This window comes from Dendrobium catenatum, unplaced genomic scaffold (genome assembly GCF_001605985.2).
Source record: "Dendrobium catenatum unplaced genomic scaffold, ASM160598v2 fragScaff_scaffold_0, whole genome shotgun sequence".
NCBI lineage: Eukaryota > Viridiplantae > Streptophyta > Magnoliopsida > Asparagales > Orchidaceae > Dendrobium > Dendrobium catenatum.
Genome location: NW_021318462.1, coordinates 354225 through 378359, shown reverse-complemented (window position 1 = coordinate 378359; position 24135 = coordinate 354225). Strand labels below are relative to the sequence as shown.

Below are 24135 nucleotides of genomic sequence, written 5' to 3'. Positions count from 1 at the left end.
CAACCCACATACACTTTTATACCCTATTCTCGACCTTTTTATGCCACCTCTCTGACTTTTATCCTTCCACATACAATTCCTTTCAATTCTGAACTGCTTTTCAAGTTTTTTGCAAGCCTCCGAATCAACACCTCCTTCATTGCACTTCAATCATTTGTCAATAAGCATCATGTTGAGATCACGTATCAAGATTGTCATGAGCTCCTATAATTATCCACCACTGGTGACAAGCTTCACATCTTGTCTTAAAACTCTGATTATAATTGGGATCCTGCTAATCACTTTCTTAGAAACACTACTATCTCCTATCATGTTGGGGAGTCTAGTAGCTCACTCAAAGATGCTAGGACAATCCAACATATCCTTTGTACCGCAGTTCTTCCGAAAGCTGGTGTTCGCATCCATATTACTCCACTCCTTTCAATCACCACTTTCTATATCATGACCCACCGTGAATTCAATGCTACTGATCTCAATTTCTACTACATTGAGCATCTCATGAGCATTAGAAGTACATGATATAGAAGGAATCTAAATCTTGCCTTAGGACACATCATAACTTATATCCTAGAATCCAAATACAACCTTCAATATCCTGCCCCACCAAACTTCCATCCCACCTTCTACACCAACATATCTTTCCACATTCTTCACAGTATTCACTCCACCCAGAGCATGAGGAAGCTGAGGGAGATGAGGAGGAGGCGGCTCCTACACTTATTCCTACACCTGCTCCGCTCTGCCACCACTCACAGCTGGATCAGCTGGTGGAGCGGTTTGATAAGTGGGAGACTTTGTTTGACTTCTATGTTGTTGTATAAGAGCATCAATATGTAGAGGATGTTACTTATTTTGATTCATACATCGCTCACCAACAGCAGTAGCACGACATCACATGGCCTAGTTTAGGGAGTAGTTTGCTACTTTTTCTAGTCTCTTTCATCCACCACCACAACCTTCTGATAATCAAGGGCCATCCTACATGTAGTTTGTTTTTTTATGGTGTTTTATGTTATACTGCTTTCTATTTAGTATTTTATTTTAAATAAATTTTGAACTTCTTGATGTTTCAATTAAACTGCTTAATTTTTTTTTGTTTGCCATCATCAAAAAGGGGGAGATTATTATGGATCTGGACTCAGGAATCATAATTTTTATGATAACAAAAATTTCTGACACTTCTGTTTTTCTATGACTTCCTTGTCTACTAACATTTTAGGTCCATAAAGCCAATTACAAATCAAGCCAGCTCAAGATTGGGTAGTTTGGGATTGAGTTAGTATGTAAACTATTATTAAGTATTTTTTACGTTTTCTTGAGTTAATTGTAATTTATGGATCTTGATGCTTAGTAACCTTGCGCACACACCCTCAGGGAAAAATTCTGACTATTTTAAAGTTTTCTATTTTTAATCATATTGTCTAGGATGATTCCAAAGTTGTTATGGATAATCAGTTAAAAACATAAACCTTATTTAGGGCATCCTGGTTAAGGCAACTGCAATTAAGCAGTTCATCCTATACGATATTATCATCGTCCAGGATGATAGCCTCAAATAAAAAAGAATTAGCTTCCAGATCTATTTAGGCATGTTTTATTTTTGGACATCATCTAGGACAACGTCCTGGATGATGCATTATAATTAAGACTAAATTAGTTTGGTAATTAAGAAAAGCAATTAAGGTTTGATTACACGATCATATCATCCATGACGATCGCAGGATCATCTGGGACGATCAGTTAAAGAAATCTTAGTTTCTTCTTGAATGAACAGAATAATGTTCTGGATGATCACAAACTATCAGGGATGATCAGTTATTTTTTAATCATCTAGACATGCAAACAGGGCGATATTCTGGATGATAATTGAGGTTTTGAACTAATCATCCGAGCCGATCATGAAATCATCCTAGATGATTAATTTAGTTTTTATCATCCAGACAAAGATTCAGGGCAATGTTATGGATGATACTCAATGATTTGAACTAATCATACGAGACGATCCGTATATCATTCTGGATGATTATGTCAGTTTGTTGCAATCAAGAGCAAATATGAAGCTCTTTTATTTAAGACCTCTTATTTACCCAAGATTGTATTTTTTACTGATATCTTCACCTGAGAGAGCCAAGAGGAGAGGGAGAGGTTGGGAGATAGAGAGAGAGAGGATCTTGTGAGGGGAAGTTTGTGAGGGGTTTCATAAAGGTTGCTCCAAGAAAGGATCCGATTCATCTTCTCCGATCGTCATCCATGGTTCCTTGGAGGTTTGAGAGATATCTATTTTATCAACTGATCAAGGTTCTCTACCTATTATAGGAGGAAGCAAAAGAGGTTGGGTTCTCTTCCTACTTCAGGAGGATGCAAAAGGAGTGGGTTCTTTGCCTCACTAGGGTGGGTGGAAAGGAGGTCTATACAGGCTTCTCTGCCTTGCTGTGAGAGCAAAAGGAGAGTTAGTTAGTTTAGTGTAATACTTGGAGGAGAGGCTCCTAGACATAGGTTGAGTTAACCGAACCACTATAAATTTATGTGTTCTTTCTTACTATTTTTTTGCATTTAATTTTCATACTTCGATTTCCTTATGGTGAATTTTGGTTTGTTTTAAGATTATGTTTTTGAATGAAAAATTTTTTAAATACCAATTCACCCCCTCCCCCCTCTCCCTCTTAGTTATCTTTAGGCTAGTTGACGGGGGCTTAATAACCCTAACAAACTTCAATTTCAACTAGGACGTTCAAGTATCATCCCATGTACCTTTTTAGTCATCCAGTACGATCTTCACTAATCATCCTAGATTATTAAATTGAATAAATTAACCATAATTAGTCACCTAATCATATGATCAATTTAGGCATGATTATTATAGATCATCCAGTATGATGAACATCATCTTGGATTATTAGAATAAAATATGAAATTCAAAATCTTGCCTAAATTATAATTAACAGCTATTTTACATGATCATAACTGATCATTCTAGACGATATAAATCATCTAGTATGATTAGTTAATAGAGTTGATCATATAATACGTTATAAATTGTATAGTATAATTAGTTGAAAAATTGAACTTCTAGTTTTGACTCAATCTCACTCCCCCTGAGTGTGTGCATATATGGTTATCAAGAAAGCATACACCCTTACAAGACTTGACTCAAGAAATAAAAAAATATATCAATGAATATTACAAAAATCATTATAACATAATCTATTCTACCCAATCTTGAGCCTTGAATCTTCATTTTATAGTGCATGGTGCTTCTAAAAAGTTTCTACGTACACTCTACGTACACATATAAAAATATATTGTAAATATAAGTAAATAGGATGTGAGCCATAATATTTGTTATCATCAAAAATATTTTATAAAACTTTAGAAAATCTCCCTTGCTTCATTTCTTGATCAATTTTTTTATAAATAAATACACTATGAAACCAATGTGATGTCCTCTTCATTTTAAAAATAATTCCAGAACCTTTTGATGCATGGTCAGAAAGTAATCTTCACTTGAAGCTGTATTATTTTTTAATTAATACTCACTAACCATGAGTCATCTTAGGCTCAACTTTGGATAGGGAAGAATGGTAGATGTTTCCAGCATCCCTTAAGTTTCCTTCGATAAGTTGATGTCCCTAGGCTCTCTTATTAAAATTTTAAACATATAGGTAATTATTTGACCTTATTTTTTAGGAGTTTGTCACATCCAATCTATATAGAATAAGGTCACCATTTTTTATGGAATGTTTACATACATGTAAGGGTTAGACACTCTTGATTATGAATATAATTTAATAGTAGAGACACCTAAGAAAACATAACTTATGGTTGAGTCTAGTGAACTTAGGAAAACTATAGGAAATTCCCTTGATATAAAATTTGGATGAAACTTAAACCTAGATTATTTAGTGACATGATGAACCTTATGATTTAATTTTACCCATATTAGAATTCATTTTCCCATTGAAAATCCAAAACCTAAAATGCATAACTAATTAAATCAAAATTATTAAATTATAATCAGTGGCATTGGACTGCATTAATGCTTTTATTTGTTATATTAATATTTACAAATTTTGGAAACTAAGATAGAGAAGTTGAATTAGAGTGGATATGTAATAATTATTATACAATCGTAATGGTACAGTCCAAATAAATTGAAAGCTTATTCTAACAAACCTCATTTGGACAAGAATATCTAAAGCTCTAAGTCAACATTGAGTAGATCGTATTATATGATCCTAATCGTATAATCCAAACAAAAGAATTCTTTGAAAAAATTCCTCAAATTCAATATTGTTATCCTGGATATAATAGCAGAGATATTGATTAGATTCTTGGCACGATATATGGATGTGATAGAGTAAATAAATAATAATTCACCTCAGAAAAGGCTATTCAGCACAAACAACCACTCAATCATATAATCAGCATACTAAACATTACTCCTAAAGTATAAACCAGAAAATAGAATTTATAAATGATAATGTTAACCTACTTCTGGTCTGAGTTGCTGGTTATACATGTACTGGGTCAAATGCCTTTCACACATTCCAGGCTCATACGTTGTGGTTTTCATTTGAGGTCGGATTGGAAGACCATGCTGCAGCTGTTGTTGCAGTTGTGCCCATTGAGGATGCACCTTAAAAAGTTGTTGTTGTTGTTGGAGTTGTAATAACCTTTGCTGTTGCAGTAGGTTCATTTGTGTGGTAGCATTAGCAGCATGGTGCGTCGATCTTGACATTTGAAACAATTGCTGCTGTGAATGTTGTTGTTGATGTTGCTGCAAGTACATTGAAGAATCTGTATGTTGATGCTCCAACTTCACTGGAACTAAACTTCGCACAGACTGTAGCTGTTGAGGCTCCATTTTAACAGGATCAATACTTCGCATGGTTTGCAATTGCTGTCCAGAGAAACTCTGATCACTAGAGCCAATTTGCATCTCCAACTTAACCTGAGCCATACTACCAACATTTCCAAGCCCTCCTCTCTGCTGCTGATGCTGGCTATGAGGAACCGTGAGCTGCTGGGGGAAGTTCTGCACCATATCAAGTTGTTGAGGCTAAGAATGAGAACGATCACCCATCTGGGTCACTGAAGTGTTTTGCAAATGCTGTCCCTGCAATGGACCAGTTGCTAGTTGGTGAGGGAAAGGATAGAGAATGAGAATGATCACCCATCTGGGTCACTGACGGGTATATTAATAAAAGAGGTTACAAAGAACAAAAAAAACTTTATAAAGTAAATTGAAAGTTATAACAAAATATATTTAAAAGACAACAAAACAAACTAAAAAAAATGTGAGGCGGTCCCAATCGGCCTCAGGTGTGGCTCGAACTGACAACTGCAGGCAAAGAGTAAGTCATAGCAAGAAAAGCTCAGGGGCCCGAAGGAAGCCACAGGAAACGCCACCGGTTGCCGTCGGACCAGAGAACAGTCAGCAGGGTGCGGGATGATGTCAGGCTAATTGCGTGACTGCAATCTAGCAGTACGATGAGGCCGCCCAGGGGGTAAGGCAACGAGCGATCGGTGTAATGATGAACATTACGAGATGAAGCACAAAGGGAAGGAGTAATGAAGCATTTCAAAATTTTTCCTGTGAGGGAACTTTTCCCAAAAGAAGGAATAGTTCATGCTCCATTATCTTTATCCTCATCATGTGAAAGAAACAACGTGAGAAGAAGCTTGAGTTTTTGCTCTGCTAGGGTTTGCATGGTGCCCTAGTTTTGTGCGTTTCCACCATCCCGCCGGGGGCCATCCCCCATGGCTGAGTTCCCGCCAGAATTTTGCCGAAGTAGCCCCTTAGTGATCTTGCAGCAAATAAAGTGTGAGCCTAAAAGCTGTTACCTTTATACTACTTTGCAATATCAGTACTCCATTATCAGTTCAACTTTATATCAAAGTGGTGTATACCTCGATAGAACCGAAAGATGGTTTCATTACCTTTGTCATGAATCTGGGTGAAGAGTTTGGCTATGTGAGTGGAGAAGTTATCATGTTTACAGCACAATCGATTAAGTCCATACTCGATCGATTAATGCGAATATCTGACAAATATTTTGACGATCCTTAAGGTTCACATGTCACTGTAATAATTTGATTCTAAAAATTACCAAAAAAAAAAAAAAAATGATTCTGTTCATCGGCCATTATTCGTCTTTACAAAACTATTGATTGGAAAACTGCTCGGCCCACTCACATGGACCGGCCTGGCCCGCTAAATTTTTAATATTGCTGGACAAATTTAGAAGATATTAATTTATAAATTATTTTTTTATCATATATACACAATTTCTTTTTCTTACAACCACTCAGGGCAAATTATTAGGTCCGGTCCCTTCGGAGTCCAATGAAAATGTGTCGGATCACCTCTTACTCGGTACTGAGCTCAGTACTGCTTGGTACTGTGAGTACCGAACCTAAAATGTGTCTGTTAAGTGGAGTTAATGTATTTTCTAATATGATGGCATTTGCTTTTGGGAGAAAAGACAAGTACGATGACAATTTTTAATAAGGGGAGTTAATGTATTTTCTAATAAGATGGCAAATGAATTCTCTGATGGCATTGCATCCTTCGTGGTGAAAATTTTTAGCAAAGTTGCTCTTGCTATATTTATATCTATGCTGCTTTTTTTGCTCTTGGTCGTGGGAACCCGAGTAACCTTAGTGGAATTATTTATTATTGTTATACTATATTTTTCGCCCTGCTGTTTTTATGTGATGTGTGCAGTTTATAATTGTAATAGTTGAAGTGTTAATTATTTGCACATTTATTTGTTGCCGAGGCGGGATCATGCTTTATTTTTGGATATTAAGCATTGGATTATTGGCAGAATTAATTCTACTATTTTTTTTATTTCTATTATCTTCTTAATGTCTTTTTGAGTTCAGTTTCAATGTAGTATTATCTTGCAGGTTAACTTGGAGTTTTCTTTTGGATGGTATAATGGTTTTTCGAGCTCTTGGCATAAGCTTAATAGAGGTGTACCAACCGCTCATCATTCTCTGCAGGAATTCTTTTTTGGTGCTAACACTGAGCTTAAAGCTAATAGTACTTTTTTAGTTGGCAACACCATGCTATTTCATATTCCTTTTTTTGTCTATTTTTTGTTAATTTTGATTTTTTTAGCATGTTATTAGGTCAATATGTATTCATGCTTAGTGGTCAAGTTCGGCTCTTAGGTTATCTTTGGACTTTTGTTTTTGTAGCTCTTCTAAGTAGTAAAGGGCTGAACTTTTAGGGATGGATCCATGTGTTATACCTAACCAATGGTATCAATCCCTTGAATATTTGAGGTTAGTCGATTTTTTAAAAAACTCAACCCAAATTCCATATATGAAGAAGAGATTTTAAATAACTTGATAAATTTAATATATTTAAAGAAATATAAAAAATTTAAATAAATCAATTAAATAAATTAAATAAAAATAAATAAATAAACATCATAGAGTTTTAAATCAAAATTAAATATTTAAAATCTATGTCAAATCAAATAATTAATTAGACTAATAATTAAAATATTATAAATATATCCAAATCAATATGAATAACTTCAATTAAAAATTAAAACACCAATTCACTTAATAAGTACTTAAACTAAATTTAAAATTCATTTATACATATGCTTGATTCCATTTGGAAGGCACCCATGTACTAGATTCAGAAGGTTTAGGTTGTGAAGTTGAGAATTTCAAAAAAATTTGAAGTTTTTCAATTAACATATTCTTTAGAATAAATATCTTTCAATCATTAATTAAAATACTTAAATAAAATAAAGTACTATGTATATTGGATTTTATCCATTAGGTTGTATCAAATGCATTACAAATATGTGCATAGGACTTACTATTCAATAGCACAAAGAACCTGAAAGTTACTGAGTGCCATGTTCTTTAAAACTTAAATTGAACAATTCAATCCCTAAAATATGTTGTTTAAATAAATCATTAAATTTTCAAACATATAAACTTAAAGTAAATAAAATCCCTTTGACTTTAAATAAATAAAAAAAATATGGTAGACAACTTAAAAAAAATAAACTTAGGACTTATCTAAACTACATTGCTTTTTAAACATACTTTATATGGTTTGATAGAACATTTGATTCTAGCTTAAGCTAGGCTGGTGGTTTGTTTTGGATTGTTTTGAGTACCTTGCCTAGAGGATATTCATTTTTTGTGTGTTAAATTTTTGACCTCTAAAGGTCATGTGTTATTATTCTTGTTGGCACACCTTAGGATCTTTAAATCGTATTATGCTCTTAGGTCATATTCACTTTATACACATGCATTGCAATTATGCATTCTTTTTATATATTGCTCTTTTTTTATAGAAAGTAGAATGTAACTAGGTGTTGATGTTAATAAATTTAAAGTTGTAAATTTCTTATATATATAGATTGAGATGTAAATTGTAAAGAGTTGTGAAAAGATTTGAAGGGATTACTTATATTCATTTAGATGTTCCAAAAGGAAATGATTCTTCTTTCTTCGAAGATCATTGTCTTTAGGAATCTTATACAAGATCTAGGAGCTCAAAGATTTAGAGACTATAGTAAGTAATCATATTTAAATCTATATTATATAGGAGTAAAAATTTAAGCTTGTTGTTGTGGAGCCTAGCCACCTTTACTTTACAGCACACCCTAGGTTATACTTTGCTTACATTATAAAGAAATAAAGTTTTATTTATATATTACTTTCATCTATCATTGCATTGCACTATTTAGATGTATTTTCATATCAAGGAGTCTTGATTAAAGATTCTTAGCTAAATCTCATTGATTCCTACTGAATCGAGCTATCTTATCTTGCATTAATAATACATTGGTTGGTGTTTAGGATGTTATTTGGTAGTTACCTCTACATAGACATAAATTCAAATTATAAACACCCCTAAGTTTATTTTGTCCCTATGAGGGCTATCCAATCATCTTAAATTTAAAGTTTAAAAATATTTAAAAACAAAAGTCTAGATCTTTTATTTGGTTAATTTAAACCTAAACATTTCTTTAAATCATTATCAATTTAAAAAGTCTAGTCTTCACTTTAATTAAGAGTTATCTGCAGACTTATCTTGAGATGTAATTAATTATAGGGGCTTTCTTTTATAGGGATTATATAACCAAATAAAAAAAGTTCATCTTAGTCTTTAAGATAAGGCAAGAATCATGTGGACGTAGACTTTGATTTATACATTGGTTAGTTCCATATTCAAAATGATAAGTGAACATTTCTTTTATCTTTCAAGATGAATTTAAAATTTCTTATGTTATGTATGAATATGAAAATAAAACCAATATTTATTTTCAAAATGATAGTCAAGCATCAGTTTGTCTTTCGAGTAAATAGATGTTATGCTGTCTAGATTTGAACAAAGAAATATTAAAACAAAAATTCATGCGTGCCAATAAAATTTGTTCACTAGATTTTTTTGGTGACTCTGATGGATAGACTCCACCATCTCTAAAAAAATATAAACTTTTTAAATATGTAGAGGTTTAATAAATTATTTGTGTTTACTATATCTTTATTTATGTATGGATCAACAACTATAGATGTCATACGTACTAATTTGGTCATAAGTCTAGTAGGAACCCTTGTCAGTTTCATTGTGTGTAAAGTCTAAATTCTAATTTTATTTGTAAATCTAACAACTATAGATATCCAACGTACTAATTTGGTCTTAGGATAGGTAGGAAACCTTGTCAGTATCATTACATATAAAGTCTAAATTCTGAATTAATTTATAAATTCAATAATTATAAATGTTCAATGTGTTAATTCAATCCTAGGTTGGGTAGGAACCCTTGTCATTGTAATTATATGTAAAGTCTAAATTTTATTTTCATTTATAAACCCAACAACAACTATAGATGTCCAATATACTGATATGGGCTTGGGTATAGTAGGAACACTTATCATATTTCTGCATGTAAAGTCCACATTCAAATTTTATTCAAAAACCCAATAAAAACTATAAATGTCCAATATACTAATTTAGTCCTAGGTCAGGTAGGAATCCTTGTTGGTGTCATCGCATGTAAAGTCTAAATTCAAATTTTATTCATAAACCTAATAACAACTACAAATTTCTAATGTAATAAATTGGTCCTAAGTCAAATAGGAACCCTTATCAATGTTTTTTCATGTAAAGTCAAATTTTAGTTTCTTTCATAAACCCAATAATAATTATAGATGTATAATGTACTGATTTTGTCATAGGTCAGGTAAGAACCCTTATTAGTGTCATTTCATGTAAAGTTTAACAGCCATTTTTATTTATAAAGCTAATAATAACTATAGATTTCCAAAGTACTTATTTTTTTCTAGTTTGGATAGGAACCCTTAACGTAGTTCTTGCATGTAAGGTCTAAATTATAATTTCATTTATAAAGCCAACAACAACTATTAATGTATAATGGAATGATTTGGTTCCAGGTTAGGTAGGAACCCTTATTGGTGTCATTGCATGTAAAGTCTAAATTTTAGTTTCATTTATAAACCTAATAGTAATTATTGATGTTAAATGTACTTACTTGGTCAAGTACAAAAGCTTGGTCGATTCTTATTTATATATGATCTAAACTCTATCTAAAAAATAAATTTCTTCAAAATATGTATAGCAAAGAGAAGGAATTAGGTGGAAGCATTGAAGATGAAGATTTCTCTTACTTAAATAATTGGAATAATGTTATTTTTCATTATGTTGATAGGAGATGTAATAAGGTAGCCGATTGTTGTGCTAACCTTGCTTTTTTCCTTTGATTTCATTTGGGACTTTTTTTGTGAGAGTTGACTTCCTTCTTCTTTTGTTCATCTTGTAAAGAAGGAAAGTGGAGTGGTGGTTAACTCTCACTAGATTGTATCTAGGCTTATTTGGTTTGATTCATTTAATGCAATTTGCATTTCTTAAAAAAAAAAAAAAAACTAAAAAATAAATTCTCCCAATCTAAAGTCTTCAGATTGGGTCCTGATTTAAATCTAAGTCTAAATCATTTTAAAACCATTTCTCTGGTCTAAAGACTTTAGATCTAGTTCTAGTTTAAATAAAAATTTATATCCTATCAAAATCATCTTCCTTGGTTTGAAGTATTAAGATTGAGTCCTAGTCTAAACATAAATTTTAATCTTATCAAAATCAACTTCCCTAGTTTGATATCTTTAGACCGAGTCCTAATCTAAATCTAAATCTTGTTAAGATTAATTCTCCCTAATTTAAAGTCTTCGGATTGGGTCCTAGCACAAGTCGAAGTTTAAATTCTTTTCTAAATCTTCACTATCTTTGGATATCTTTCTAACCAGATTTAGATTAAAAGTGCCATAAAGTCATAGTAGAGACATTTTTTAATTCCATTCTGATTTAATTGTTTTAAGTGGATTTAATAAATTTAGCTTAGTATTTCTTCCATTTCTAAAACATTTGAGTTCAAAAATTGATTGAAAATTCTAGTTCAATTATAAAAACTATTAGAAAAGTTTGTCTTCTATTTTTTAAAAGTCATTAATGTTACTATAAGTTAAGCCCAATCTACTAAGAGCTCACTGATTAAATCTTGTTCTGGATTCAAAAAAATTCAGTTCTCCCTTACTGGACCCTAGCCTGAAATAGTCAGGATTGAAGTCCTTATCAAATCAAGGAGGTGAAAAGAGGACTCGATGACTCTGCCAAAATGAGGAAGTGAATGGAGGATACAACAAGTTTGTCGTATAGAGGAGGTGAAAGGAGGGATTATTCAACTGTGTGAAGAGTTTGTAAAAGGTGTATTCTTTGTTAGTCTAATTTCTGAAGAGAGGACCTTTAGGAGTAAACATAGGTTTTATTGATTGAATCACTTTAAAAATTAGTATGCATCTACTTACTTTTCACATTTATTTTAGCACTTTTATTTCCTTATAATTTAATTTTTAGCTTTTTGCTTTGATTGTGATTGCACTTGTGAAAGAAGAGTATTATGATTGATTGTAAATCGTATTTGTTTTTAAGAGAAATAAAAAAATCCAAAAAAAAAGAACAATTGTTATAATTGGTTTCCTATAAAATCTAAAAATACAAAAATTGACACTTTCTTTGATGTTATATTATTTCATTTATTCAAATGATTCCACATAAACTAATTTTTTTTTCTTTGAAAAGAAAGTTTTATTGAAGAACCTTTTTTATATCTCCAAAACACCACCGCTCTTGGTGTGTCATCTTTACTATTAGAGTACAACTATGAACTTTCAATTGGTACTAGAGTGGGTTCTCTTGTATTTTGATTTTAGTGCCTAGAGTTTGATCCAATAGAACAATTTAAGAATTATAATACTACTAAAGGGTATTGTATTACCTAACCTCCTATGCTTGATAATATTTTATTTTATTTTTGAAAAATATGCATGTCTATATTTTCGTAATCTATAAATTCCAGCTTGTGGCACATGCTTTAAATTTGATATACATTGCCTTTTGGTATTATTAATGGCATGAAAATTTAATTTCCTTTTGTTGAATGGTATGCATAAGATAGGGATTTAGCAAAAATTTATTCTAAATATATAAATTACTTTTTCTGTTCATTTAAATTAGAGGATTATTTTCCTGTATATAATTGCATTAGTGTTAAAGAGATATGAGACAAGCTATGTATCACATACGAAGGAAGTAGTGAAGTTAAACAATCATGTTTGAACTTATTATACATGAATATAAACTCTAGTGTGAAACCTAGTGAGTAAATATTAGAAATGTATATTGGATTACGAAGATAATCACTTCTTTGCATGCCTTAGGTTGAGTGATATCTAACACTAAAAATATTAACAAAACATTTTGTTACCTGCTTGATTCATATGATGCAATAGTTATAACTATATCTGAATCTAAGGATCTTAATGTTTACTTTATTTATAACCTATTGGGCTCTCTAACTGCCAAAGGTTTTTAGATATAGGTGATCAGAGGAAATAAAGAATTGTAGCATTAAAGGAGGATAACATCAATAATAGTGATTCAAGAAATGATGGGAGCAAATATATTGCATTGAAGAAACATCAATTTAAGAGCTTCATGCTCGGCAAATACAAGCATCACTTTGACAAGAGAAAAGGTAAAAATAGTAAGTTTTCTTTTGACATGGTTTGTTTTGAGTGCAAAAAGCTAGGAAACTTGAGATTAGATTACAAAAACATAAAGAGCAACCATTTAAAGGAAAAAGGGCAAGGAAAAATCTTATTCTATAAAGGTCAAGCAAATGATGCAAAAGGAATTATGGGAAAACATATAGTTTGATTCCTTAGAAATTAAACCAGAAGTTGAGGTAGCTAAGCTTTTTTAAAGGTTAAGGATAACATTGAGGACTCTGAAAAATGATGAGGTATGCTCTCACAAGGGATCCAATGAGAGCATTATGGGTCTCCAAAAGGATGCTACTGGTGGGGGTAAGAATGCAAATGGTACGATTGCACTATGTCGTAGGACAAAATGGTCGTAGGACTTTACGATCTACGCAAGCTGGCTAACGGGAGAGCATATGTTGTTATACATATAATTATCCATAGAGAATAACGGGGTTCACCTACACATCTTGATGAATAATAATATGCATAACCTGATAGTCAGGAGATTTCCCCCATCTGATACATCAGCTAAAATGATGTTTATTAGATGTGAGTGTTGATTCCCCACGGGTGAAAGCTCCCATGGTTAATTATATCCTAGGCCATAACCAAGGAAAGCTCTCGATTAAGGATGCTATAATATTCTTTTCTTAGTTTGGTGGACAGGGGAGATTCATGGGTTCTATTCCAAAGATGATAAGCCATTCTCTTTATCTTTAGTCATGATTAAACCTTTTAAAAATGTATAAAGATGTGATTAAAAATTTTAGTTTAAAAGATCAAATATTAATTTAACATTTAAGAATAAACTATATACTTAGAATTCATTTAAGATTTAAAGGAGACACATTAAGGGATGTACAATCTAGGATTATATATACCTGGAGTGAACGGTCAGCTAACATATTAAGCATAATCAATTGTCTTATGTATGCAAGATAAGAGGGTTCAAATCCTAAGCACTCAAGGATATTTAACTTGAAGAGTGAAATTTGGGATATATGAAATATGCAAGATGAATCAATTTAGCGCCATGTATGATGCATAAAATGAATGCATAAATAAAATATTTTATTTTTTTATTTAGAAAATAAATATAACCCAGGGTCTACAATAAAATATGGTGGTCAAAATCCACCATAACAAACCTAATTTTTACTTTTATGTAATTTAGTTTTAAATATACTTGCTTATCGTCTTCTAGCTCTAGGTTTTCCATAGGATTCCAAAAGAGAACACCCCCCTAAGGGAAAGGGGATTATCTTTTGGAGCTCTATATGCATATGTATAATCAAATATTTTTTAGCTTTATAACTCAATGAAAGTATACAACTCGATCTAGTTACATTCTAAACTCTTTATATTTACACTTGACTCTTGTATATACATTTACAGCTAGATATATTCTACTTCAATTTATTTTACAAGCATTCTAGATACATTCCAGGTTTGACATGTTTACTTGAACAATAATGATATGATGCATGTAGGTAGATAGTGTAGTGTGAAGCAAGGTGTATAAAAGTTATGGATGACATCTCGAGTACATAAAATAAATAAACATACCAAGGGTACCCTCCAATAAAAGGTACCTGTGTCACATTAAAACACACTAACAACCTAACCTAAGGCTAGAGTTAGTGTTCATAGCAAAAAAGTTCTAGTGTGTGTAAATTGTCACGTGTCTTTGATATACCCTAGGAGATTTGGTGTTTAAGTTATTTAAGTTTGAGATTATATGTTGGTTATAAGTCATGAGAGATTTAAATTTAATTTAAAATTTAAAATTTTAAAATTTTATTAATTAAATTTTTGAGTCATATTTGTTTGAGTTATTTCATTTTAAGTTTTAAAAAGAACCATTTTAATTCATAACTTCAAAGTGCAGAACTCACTAAACCAAGTTCTAAGGCTCATAATTGTAATGCTACCATATTCCCATAAAAGATATGATTGGTTGGATAGAGTCCTTGTATTTTAATTAGGTGTTTTAGTCCTTAAGAGGTTTCAATTTAATACACCTTTGCCTTCCTAAAAGGAGTTAAGCACAAGGGTATAAAGCTCTAATTTCTAAGTATTTTATTAATGATTTATTAATGATTATTTAGGTTGAATAGTGAATGCATTTGTTAAAACATTGCTGTTAGGTTTATTTCACTCTTCTTGAGGCTAAATTAATAGCAACATAAGCCCAGGTTATCCAACAATCACCTTGGGTAATTATGTTTGATTGTTTGTTAAATATATTGAATTAGTTATTCATTAAAGGACTTAAGAATCCATTGCACTTATGTCTTCTAAGATGGAGGTAAACATAACACATAAGAGCATAATTCATTATTTAGAGACCCTCCAATCAATACTAATGTGCACTCAAAAGGAATCAAACAAAAACATAAAAGGCCCTTTAATTTAAAATTAATTAATAAATTAATTTTATTAAATAAAGATTAATTATGTTGATTATTAAGTCTTATTTTATTTGAGATGATTAAAATTAGATTTAATTAATGTTATTTAATCATTTAAGTTTAATGTTTTAATTTTATTTTAAAAATTTATCAATCATTTATTTTTTTTCTATTTAATTTTAATTTATTTAAGTTGTAGCATTAATTAATTTGATTTAAATCTATTAATAATTTCATTTTTTAGAGTGACATAAATTGAGATAATTTATTTTTAATTATGTTTTTTATCTTTATTAATATATTTTATTATGCAAATTATGATTCATGAGAATCAAATGGGAAAAAAAATCTAAATGTGAGAAAATGAATCAATGCTATGAATACCTAGATTTTATACTAATGAATAAAGTCCAACTTATTAGCAGGTTAGGTGATTTGAAAAGATTAGGTGCATGGTTTCTACAAGGACCTAAGGTTTGAGGGAATCCTAGTTACATGCAAGGCTTATGGGACCTATGAGGCTTTAAGTTTGAGAATTTATCTCACCGGAGCTGGTCAACAGTGCATCGACCGTAGCATATCCATTTATAAGAAATGGAGGTGATTGAATACTCCCTAAATTGTTGTCCAAGTATCTCCAAATGTACCTCACAAGTAAAACTAAGAGAGAACTAGGAATCATAATTTCTAAATTAATTTATATATGAAACTTACAAAAGATACTTAAGAAAAATCATACATATTAATAACAATTGAGAAATTTAAGGGATATCACCATGCACCATTTCAAAACCCACAAAATCAATAAGTGAAGTTGTAGTTAAGGCAATTTTTGATTACATGAATTATGATATATTTAATTACATGCTAATCAGAGAAGTCGAATATTAAGATATAACCCCTATATATTAGTGCGAATACTTTATACATGTTTCCTACTAATATTTGAGAATGACAAGAGAATTGGTGTCTAGTGGTATTAGGCAATGGATTACTAGCAATAGCATGATCTGTCAAACATAAGAGAATTATCATTTGCAAGCTATTTACTTGAAATATTCCTTATCTTGTGCAATTTCATTTATCAACTTCTATTCCAAAAATGAATATGTGAGATGAAAACTCCATTAATATAAACATATAAATTTTGCAATCTAATTACCATTTATTGAATGCTAGAGCATAAGTGGACCCAAAAATTTTAAAACTTAACCAAGATTTATTAACTATAAAATAATTTGCTAACAAAATTAACTATGAAATCAATGAAAGTAAATCAATATAATTAAAAAATAAAATAAAAATCAATAGAATTAAATATACTTGTCAAACAAATTACTATTAAATTATTTAAATGATAGAATCTTCAATGAGCAATATACATGCATATAACCAATGCCACTCAAAATATAATGTAAGAATATTACAAAGCAAATCAATGAAAGCCACCAAACTCTCTCAAATATTCATCACGAGAATTAAATATATATATATATATATATATATATATATATATTAAAATCAAAACAATGTTTTAGAATATCATATTTGACTATTATGATGAATGACCTAAATACAAATTCGTATAAATGTTATCACTATCTCACAAAAATTTATCTTAGTTAATTTGCTTCCTCTTGTAGAAAGCCTAATTGAATTCTAATGCAATTAATCATTGACGATGACAAGGTATCGCTCATACAAATTTTTTCCTAATCATCATTCACTTTGATAGTTAGGGAATTAGGAAATTACTCACATCATAACTATACAAATACAATCCCCTAATGAAGTAACTAAATCTAGTTATCATTTATAATTTAATTTACAAAGAGAAATTTACAGGAAGATGAATATTCAATTATAAATTAACATATATATGAATGTGGGCTAAGTTTCCCAAAACATGATTTATGTGAAATAAGATATTTATAAGATTTCATATGCCATAATAATAACCATTATGAAAGTATAAGCTTTGATAAATCCTTACAAATACATGTGATGAAGCTTTAAACTCATACCTTTTTGACAAAAAATTTCTAATACAAATAAAATCTTAAAATATTTTGTTGATGCATTTCATCAAACTGCTAATGATTTGATCTTCATGCCAGACACAAACAAGCGATTGGAAATATTACTCTGTCGAACCTGATATGCATAACAACATTCAATACTTCATATATAACAATGCAAACTAGTTTAGATAAATATTTTTATTTTCTTTTATTTTTATAAACAGTATCAAATTGATCGAATTTAGACAATAGCGAAAAAAAAAAGAATGGAATTAACTGAATAAATAAAACTTTGATAGTTTTAGATACCATGGCCATTTGCCTCTAAGCCTTACAATGCCATGACTCAACAAAAAGAAAAGTAAACTAGCAGGGGAAGTATCTCACGTTTTCTTGCTCGAGCTTGAAGCAACAAGAAGAAGAAGAATTCTTCTCTTTCTTGTGGAAAAATCTAACATCACCCTCTTTTTTATTCTTAATTTGAAGAGAAATTATTATGTGTGGAATCCTGACATAGAGCTATGTTCGGATGCCAATAAAATCCTTATACGTGGTATGCTTACGTGGAAAGCGAGGATATTTATTTGACTTGCAACCCAACCCGTTTATCTTTTCAGACTGACTAGAGACAAACATACACCCGCCTACCCAAAATAAAGGTAAAAAGATGAAAAGGCAGAAATTTTTCATATTTCAAGTGCCTATATAGTTTTCAATTTTTGGCATTTGCAGTTCTCCAAGGTTCCTGCAAAAAAAATTCTTCTAAAAAACTTCCAGCATTCTCTTCTACTCAAATGGAGGGAAAGGAGTCACCTCAAAAAAAAAGGTACGTTAGTATGTACAAGTGATAAAATGTTCTCCGTATTTTTTTGTATTTACTATGTATTTGCTGAATAAACCATAAAAAAATAAAAACATCCCGATAAAGATAAAAGATTATATATTTTTCACCTTCTACGTGATTTTTGCATATATTTTGCTTATTCTTTATGTATATGTTGAAGACTCAAACCCTAACATTTCAAAATAAATACAATGGATCTTAAAATAATAAAAAATTCTAGTAAAGAAAAAAGATTAGTCATTTCTTATCTTCTGATTAATTTTAGTGTAAATAATTCTTGATTTCTGCTTATATTTTGCGTATATTCTACATATCGTATGTGTAATATCTGGGTTCATATTTAGTTTATTCTATGTATCTTATCACGTATAGTATGCATATCGTATGTGTATATTATGCATATATAATGCATATCTTCTACATATATTCTGCATATCTTATGCGTATCTTCTATGTAATTTCTATGTATCACTCCTTATCTAATTTAAGATTTATTTTCTTAATTTATGTAGATTTATGTTCGTCCCATCTCTTATCGCTACTATATTTCAACATTCAGAACAATTTGTGATACTTTTGCATTGATAATTCCTCCTGAAGTTAAAGACAATTTGAAGAACCTAAATATCTACCAATTTCTTCAATTTTCTGGATTAGAGCAAAATGCACCACTTATTTATCAGCTGATGACAATGTGGAATATACCATGGCAAAGTTTTATCATAGAGGGTAATGTTATACATTTCAAAGCTGATGAAGTGGCCCTTCTTACTGGTCTTCCAAATAGAGGTGAAGAGTATTCTGGGCTTACCTTGCCCACTACAACATTCACCTCAGAGGATATAAAGTCAGAAATGCTAAAGTTGACTAGACATAGCCCCCCAGAGATTATGTTCAAAACATTTATTATGTATTTATGTTCAAAATTATTTTTCTAACAAAGCAACTTCAAAATCCCTAGGTTGATACAAACAATATAAAATAATGTAGGTGAATTTTTATTAATTAATTAGGCATGGTCAATTTGGGAATGCTTGGTTAAAGAGTTTAATAATGTATCTACCAATATTTCAAAGAATAAATCAGCTAGTTACATCAATGGTTTTATGCCTCTATTAATTGTGAGTGCTAAAATTATTATAATTTAACATTTAATTTGACTAATTTATTTGCTAAAATTAACTTTGATCTTATGCAGATTTGGTTCCTAGAGCTCACTTTCATTCATCACCCTAAGTACTTTGACAAAAGGCACTATTTCCTTCGATGGGCTGTTGACATTGTATATAATACTGAGAAGACCACTAAATTATTAGTTAATTTAAAGAAAAGATAAGTACGTATGAAAATTTATTTATTAATTCAATAAATACCTCTTAAAGATTGTTGGGAATAGGGATTTGCTAACAAATTAATTTTTCACAAATTTTTGATGAACTCCAAGGAGTTAACCAAGAAGAAGTAAATCTACTGGGCATCCAGAAATATACATCAAGCCATCATTCTCAATCTGTCCAATAACCCCTACCCCAACTCCAATCACCTAAGCAACCACACTTTCCATTTTCACCACAATCATTTGATGTTCTCCAATATAAAATAATCAAAATAGTCCAAGATACCAGCACAAACCTCTTCCATAAATTTGAAGGTAGACTGAGCAAGAAGTTTCTGCAAATATTTTAAAGAATGGATTTAATTGATTATAAGCTCCACAATTGCATTATTCAAGGCACTCTTAATCCTGATCAACAACCTGCTCTCTCCTCATCATCATGCAATCACCCAATGCAAAATATATGGATATCTTTCGAACATACAAAGACCCAAGCCCTAGCTAAGATTAAACCCCCAATCGAGACCAAAGCCCTAGAGAAGTCCAATGTCCCTGAGAAGTCTAATATCCCAGAGTAGTCCAATGTCTCAGAGTAGTCTAATGTACTAGAGAAAATCAATGTTCCAAAGATGACCAAAGCTTTTAATGATAAAGAAGCAGGTGACTTAGAAGAGGATGTTAGTTTTATAAAAATTCAAAGGATGTACAAGAAGCAGAAATTAGATATTCCTAATCCCTCCTAACTGTTGGTGGAATTTTAAAAGTTGGTTTTGAAAATCTTTATTTTCTTTTGGACTTCAAATTGAATTCTAAAATTGAATTATCTCATTAGAAAAAGTATATCACCTCGAGAGGTGAAAATAAAATTATATAACGGTATTCAGATTTAGAATTATAAATTCATCTTGAATATCGTGATCGGATACTAAAGAGAACTTCATATGGCCCTGACATATTCAAGAAGTGTGATCATTGATTTCACATCCAAAGCTTTATCAAAGAAAGGTGTATCTCTCTGAAGGGAGAAAATACCATTCAATGATAATTCTTTGATTATGATAATAACGATCACTATATTTTAAGTTTTTCCAAAGAAATCCAATTGAACATTGAAAAATCAATTTTTAAAATTAAGTGTGTGTGGTTCTAAATCTCCTACGAGCGCAAGCCCTCATAGTTAATTACTTCGTAGGGAGATAAGGTTCCCTTCGAAACTCTGGATTAAAATAGTGGCAAAATTTTGTTAGATTTTCTAGGAGTGATATAAAAAATGAATGAATTTTAGAAAATTAAAAGGGAATAGATCAAGATTGAGCAGTTATTAACAGAGTTAAAGGAAGAGAGGTAGTGACACTTTGAGATTCGAAAACCATATGGAAGTGTCCCAACTTAATCTAAGTGTTGGGCTTTATGTTTTAGGATTGAAATGAAGCTTTAATTAGAGTTGAGTATTTTATTAGAAATTTGGGATTATATTCCTGAAATTTGGGGTCTTATTATCAAAGATCTGTCCTGGATCCTAAATCTAATTTGGACACTAGACCACAGTAATCCAAACCTAACTAATGCAGTGCAAAACCTAGACTTACCCCGACCTAGATTGGGGAGCCAGCTAACCACCTAATCGATTTAAAAGAGATGAGTACGGTCTTTTATGAGAGAGTGGTAGGGATGTTTTATTTAAAGGTTTTGGAGAGTTAGGGCAGACATCTAGAGATTTCTCTATCTGGCCCTTTTAACTTATGTTGGGTGCAAAATGCTAAGGACTAATGCAATTCAAATTTTGACACTTTTAATTTGTTTCTAATGCAATGCATGCTAGTTAACAATCTAAAATCAAGTATGCTTGAAAGTTAAAAACATGCTTAGAGAATAATTTTTTAGAAGACTGGACTTCCCCATGTCCGGCACCTCATCCTCGTAGGTCAGACTATCCGAACTCTACCCGTAGGCGGGAAAGGGTCTAAAGCAAGGAAAGAGTAATGCACAAATATGCATGCGACCCCAGGGTCGATCCTCAGCTAATTACCTAAATTTGTTATCTTTCTAACTTATTTATACTCATTAAATTTTAAACTTTAAGATTACGAGTATAAAAATTTTCACACCCTTACGAGTCTCAAGTATCCAAACGAAAATAAAAGCAGCACACAGCTCCTTGTCCTTTTGTTCCCACGACCGGTACCATTCCTCGAAGTTTATGCAAATAAAAAATGAAAAATAAGGAAAAACAGGGATGGTTAGAAGCACATTTAATAATTAATAATGAAATAACTGAAATTTACTAAAAATAAAAATGTACCTTTCTTCGGGCTTGGACACCGATTCTGTTGATTTTGCTTCTGAAATCCTTTCACTTTCAACAATTTATTTTATATTTTTCTAACATTCACTTACACTCTTCCAAACTTATACAATTTCATAAAACAAATATTTTACCTCTTACACTTGCACATTTCACCATTCCCAAAATCATACTCTACATTTTTCTTTATCAAAATACTTTTAAACATTTCAATATTCAATACACCTTTCAACATGTATTACTTCTTAACACATTCCACTTTTCAAAAATGACTCTTATACTTTTTAGACCATGCATTTTCATTCTTCTAAAATTCACACAAATTTCATCTTTTAACACACACAAGTTTCACCTTTCAAAACATAAATCTTTCACCTTTCCAAATCATACAAATTCCACTTTTACCTTTTCAAAACTCACACATTTCCTTTTTCAAGATATGTACTTTTTGCTTTTCCAACATTACACACTTGATTCACTTTTCAACACACACACACTTTTCCTTTCAAATCTTCACAATTCTCTCTTCTAAATGATACACAAGTTCAACTAAATCTCTACCTTTACACACAAGTTCAAATACAACTTTACCTTTACACATCACTTTTCAATATAGGCACAAACTCTACATCTCTAAAACTTCTCAAAGATACACACATTACCTTACTTTTTACATATACAACTTTCACCTAATTTTTACTTTTCAACTCAACATACACTTGTTAAAACATTTTACCTTTCTAAAATTACACTTTTCTTCATTCAAAGTTCAAACATTTACAACTGAATCAAAAAGCACAATCATGTTCTCTAACATTTTCTCTTTCACTAAATCCAAATAAGAAACCATCCTTGATGCAAGTGCAAAGATTGAATTACTAGACTTCAAATTGAATCCAACTTGCAACCATAAACTTCCAACTTATTCCAAATCAACACTCATGCCAACCAAAATTTGAGAGATGGAAAATTATAACAAATTTATTTCCTTTAAATCATTTAAAAAATCTTTTAATCGTTAATCATGATTCATACAACCAAAAACTTCCTTATATGTAGCATATAATTTCAAGTCTTCTAAAGGGTAATATGTTTCTAATTTAACAAGCAAAGTTCTTTTCCATCAAAGATGCATGCATACATACCATTGGAATGTGTGAAACATAAATATAAAATTGATTTAACCGCAAACGATGCATGATAATTGAAATACAAGATATACTTTCAACATGAATATACTCTTTCATCCAATCTTTAGAATGATTTTGTAACATAGAGCACTCACATGTGTTCAACATAACTAAGAACCTTATATTGGATTCCAACAAGGTGGTTGAAATTCAAACCAATAATGCTATCAAAACCCAAAATGCAAATATAGGCTCTTTGGTCAAGTTTCACTAAAATAAAACATCATTTGCTAAGAACTAATAACATGTGGTCCTTTAGAATGAGAGATCTATAAGGAGGTTTTAACATACTATGTTTTATCACTATACTCAATAATTATTAAACAAGCCATGAAATCCCTATAATCATCTATTTCTCATATCTTGAGTACAAAGAATGTAAAGAGAGGGAGATCATTACCTTTACAGCAGCGAAGTTCGTTGTCAATTAGAGGAGCTTGAGAGAAAGGCTACAGCTTCCTAGGGGGTTCGGTCTTGGGGCTTTCTTGTGAATTGAGAGAAGATTCAGCGGGAGAGAGAGCAAGCGGCTGCATGAAATGGGGCTGGGGTTCGTTAGGACAGAGAGCCGGAGAAGCCAAAGCTTTTGCCTTGAATTCTTGCGAATTAAAAGAGGCAGGCTGTGCGTGTAATGTAGAGGAGGGCTGGACGTATATTGTAGAGGAGGGCTGGACGTATATTCCCTAGAAAGAGGGCTGGACGTGAACTATATGAGAGGAGATGATGTGTGGGCTGGTTCGTGAATGAGAGAGTGGGAAGTTCGGGATTTGTGCGTGAGTGGGGGAGCAGTTTCAAGAGATGAGGTTTGTTTTTTTGCTGGCCTGAGAGGAGAGTGGGTGGTTATGGGTTGAGGGAGTGGGAGAGTGGGTGGTTATGGGTTGTTGCTGAACCCTTTTACCGTGGACCGTTCGTTGGACATTTGAAGGCCTCAAT

General features: G+C 31.4%; 1 protein-coding gene and 1 long non-coding RNA gene across 3 annotated transcripts; both read right to left on the bottom strand.

Moving 5' to 3' along the window:
- Nucleotides 1-4391: 4391 nt before the first annotated feature.
- Nucleotides 4392-6017, bottom strand: LOC110104343 (transcriptional corepressor SEUSS-like). 2 transcript variants are annotated; one of them, XM_020833405.2, is made up of 2 exons: nucleotides 5941-6017; nucleotides 4392-5116 (listed from the first exon to the last, which is right to left on the bottom strand). In XM_020833405.2, the coding sequence occupies exon 2, from the start codon at nucleotides 5042-5044 to the stop codon at nucleotides 4484-4486; it is 561 nt and encodes a 186-aa protein (XP_020689064.1). In that variant the 5' UTR covers nucleotides 5045-5116; nucleotides 5941-6017; the 3' UTR covers nucleotides 4392-4483. The 2 variants fall into 2 exon arrangements, with proteins under 2 accessions (XP_020689064.1, XP_020689063.1); XM_020833404.2 differs by lacking the exon at nucleotides 5941-6017 and adding an exon at nucleotides 5288-5924.
- An 11767-nt stretch (nucleotides 6018-17784) lies between these two features.
- LOC114581097 lies at nucleotides 17785-24010 on the bottom strand. Its single transcript, XR_003702935.1, has 2 exons — nucleotides 23606-24010; nucleotides 17785-18343 (listed from the first exon to the last, which is right to left on the bottom strand). It is a non-coding gene; the product is annotated as an uncharacterized LOC114581097 (long non-coding RNA).
- Nucleotides 24011-24135: the final 125 nt, after the last annotated feature.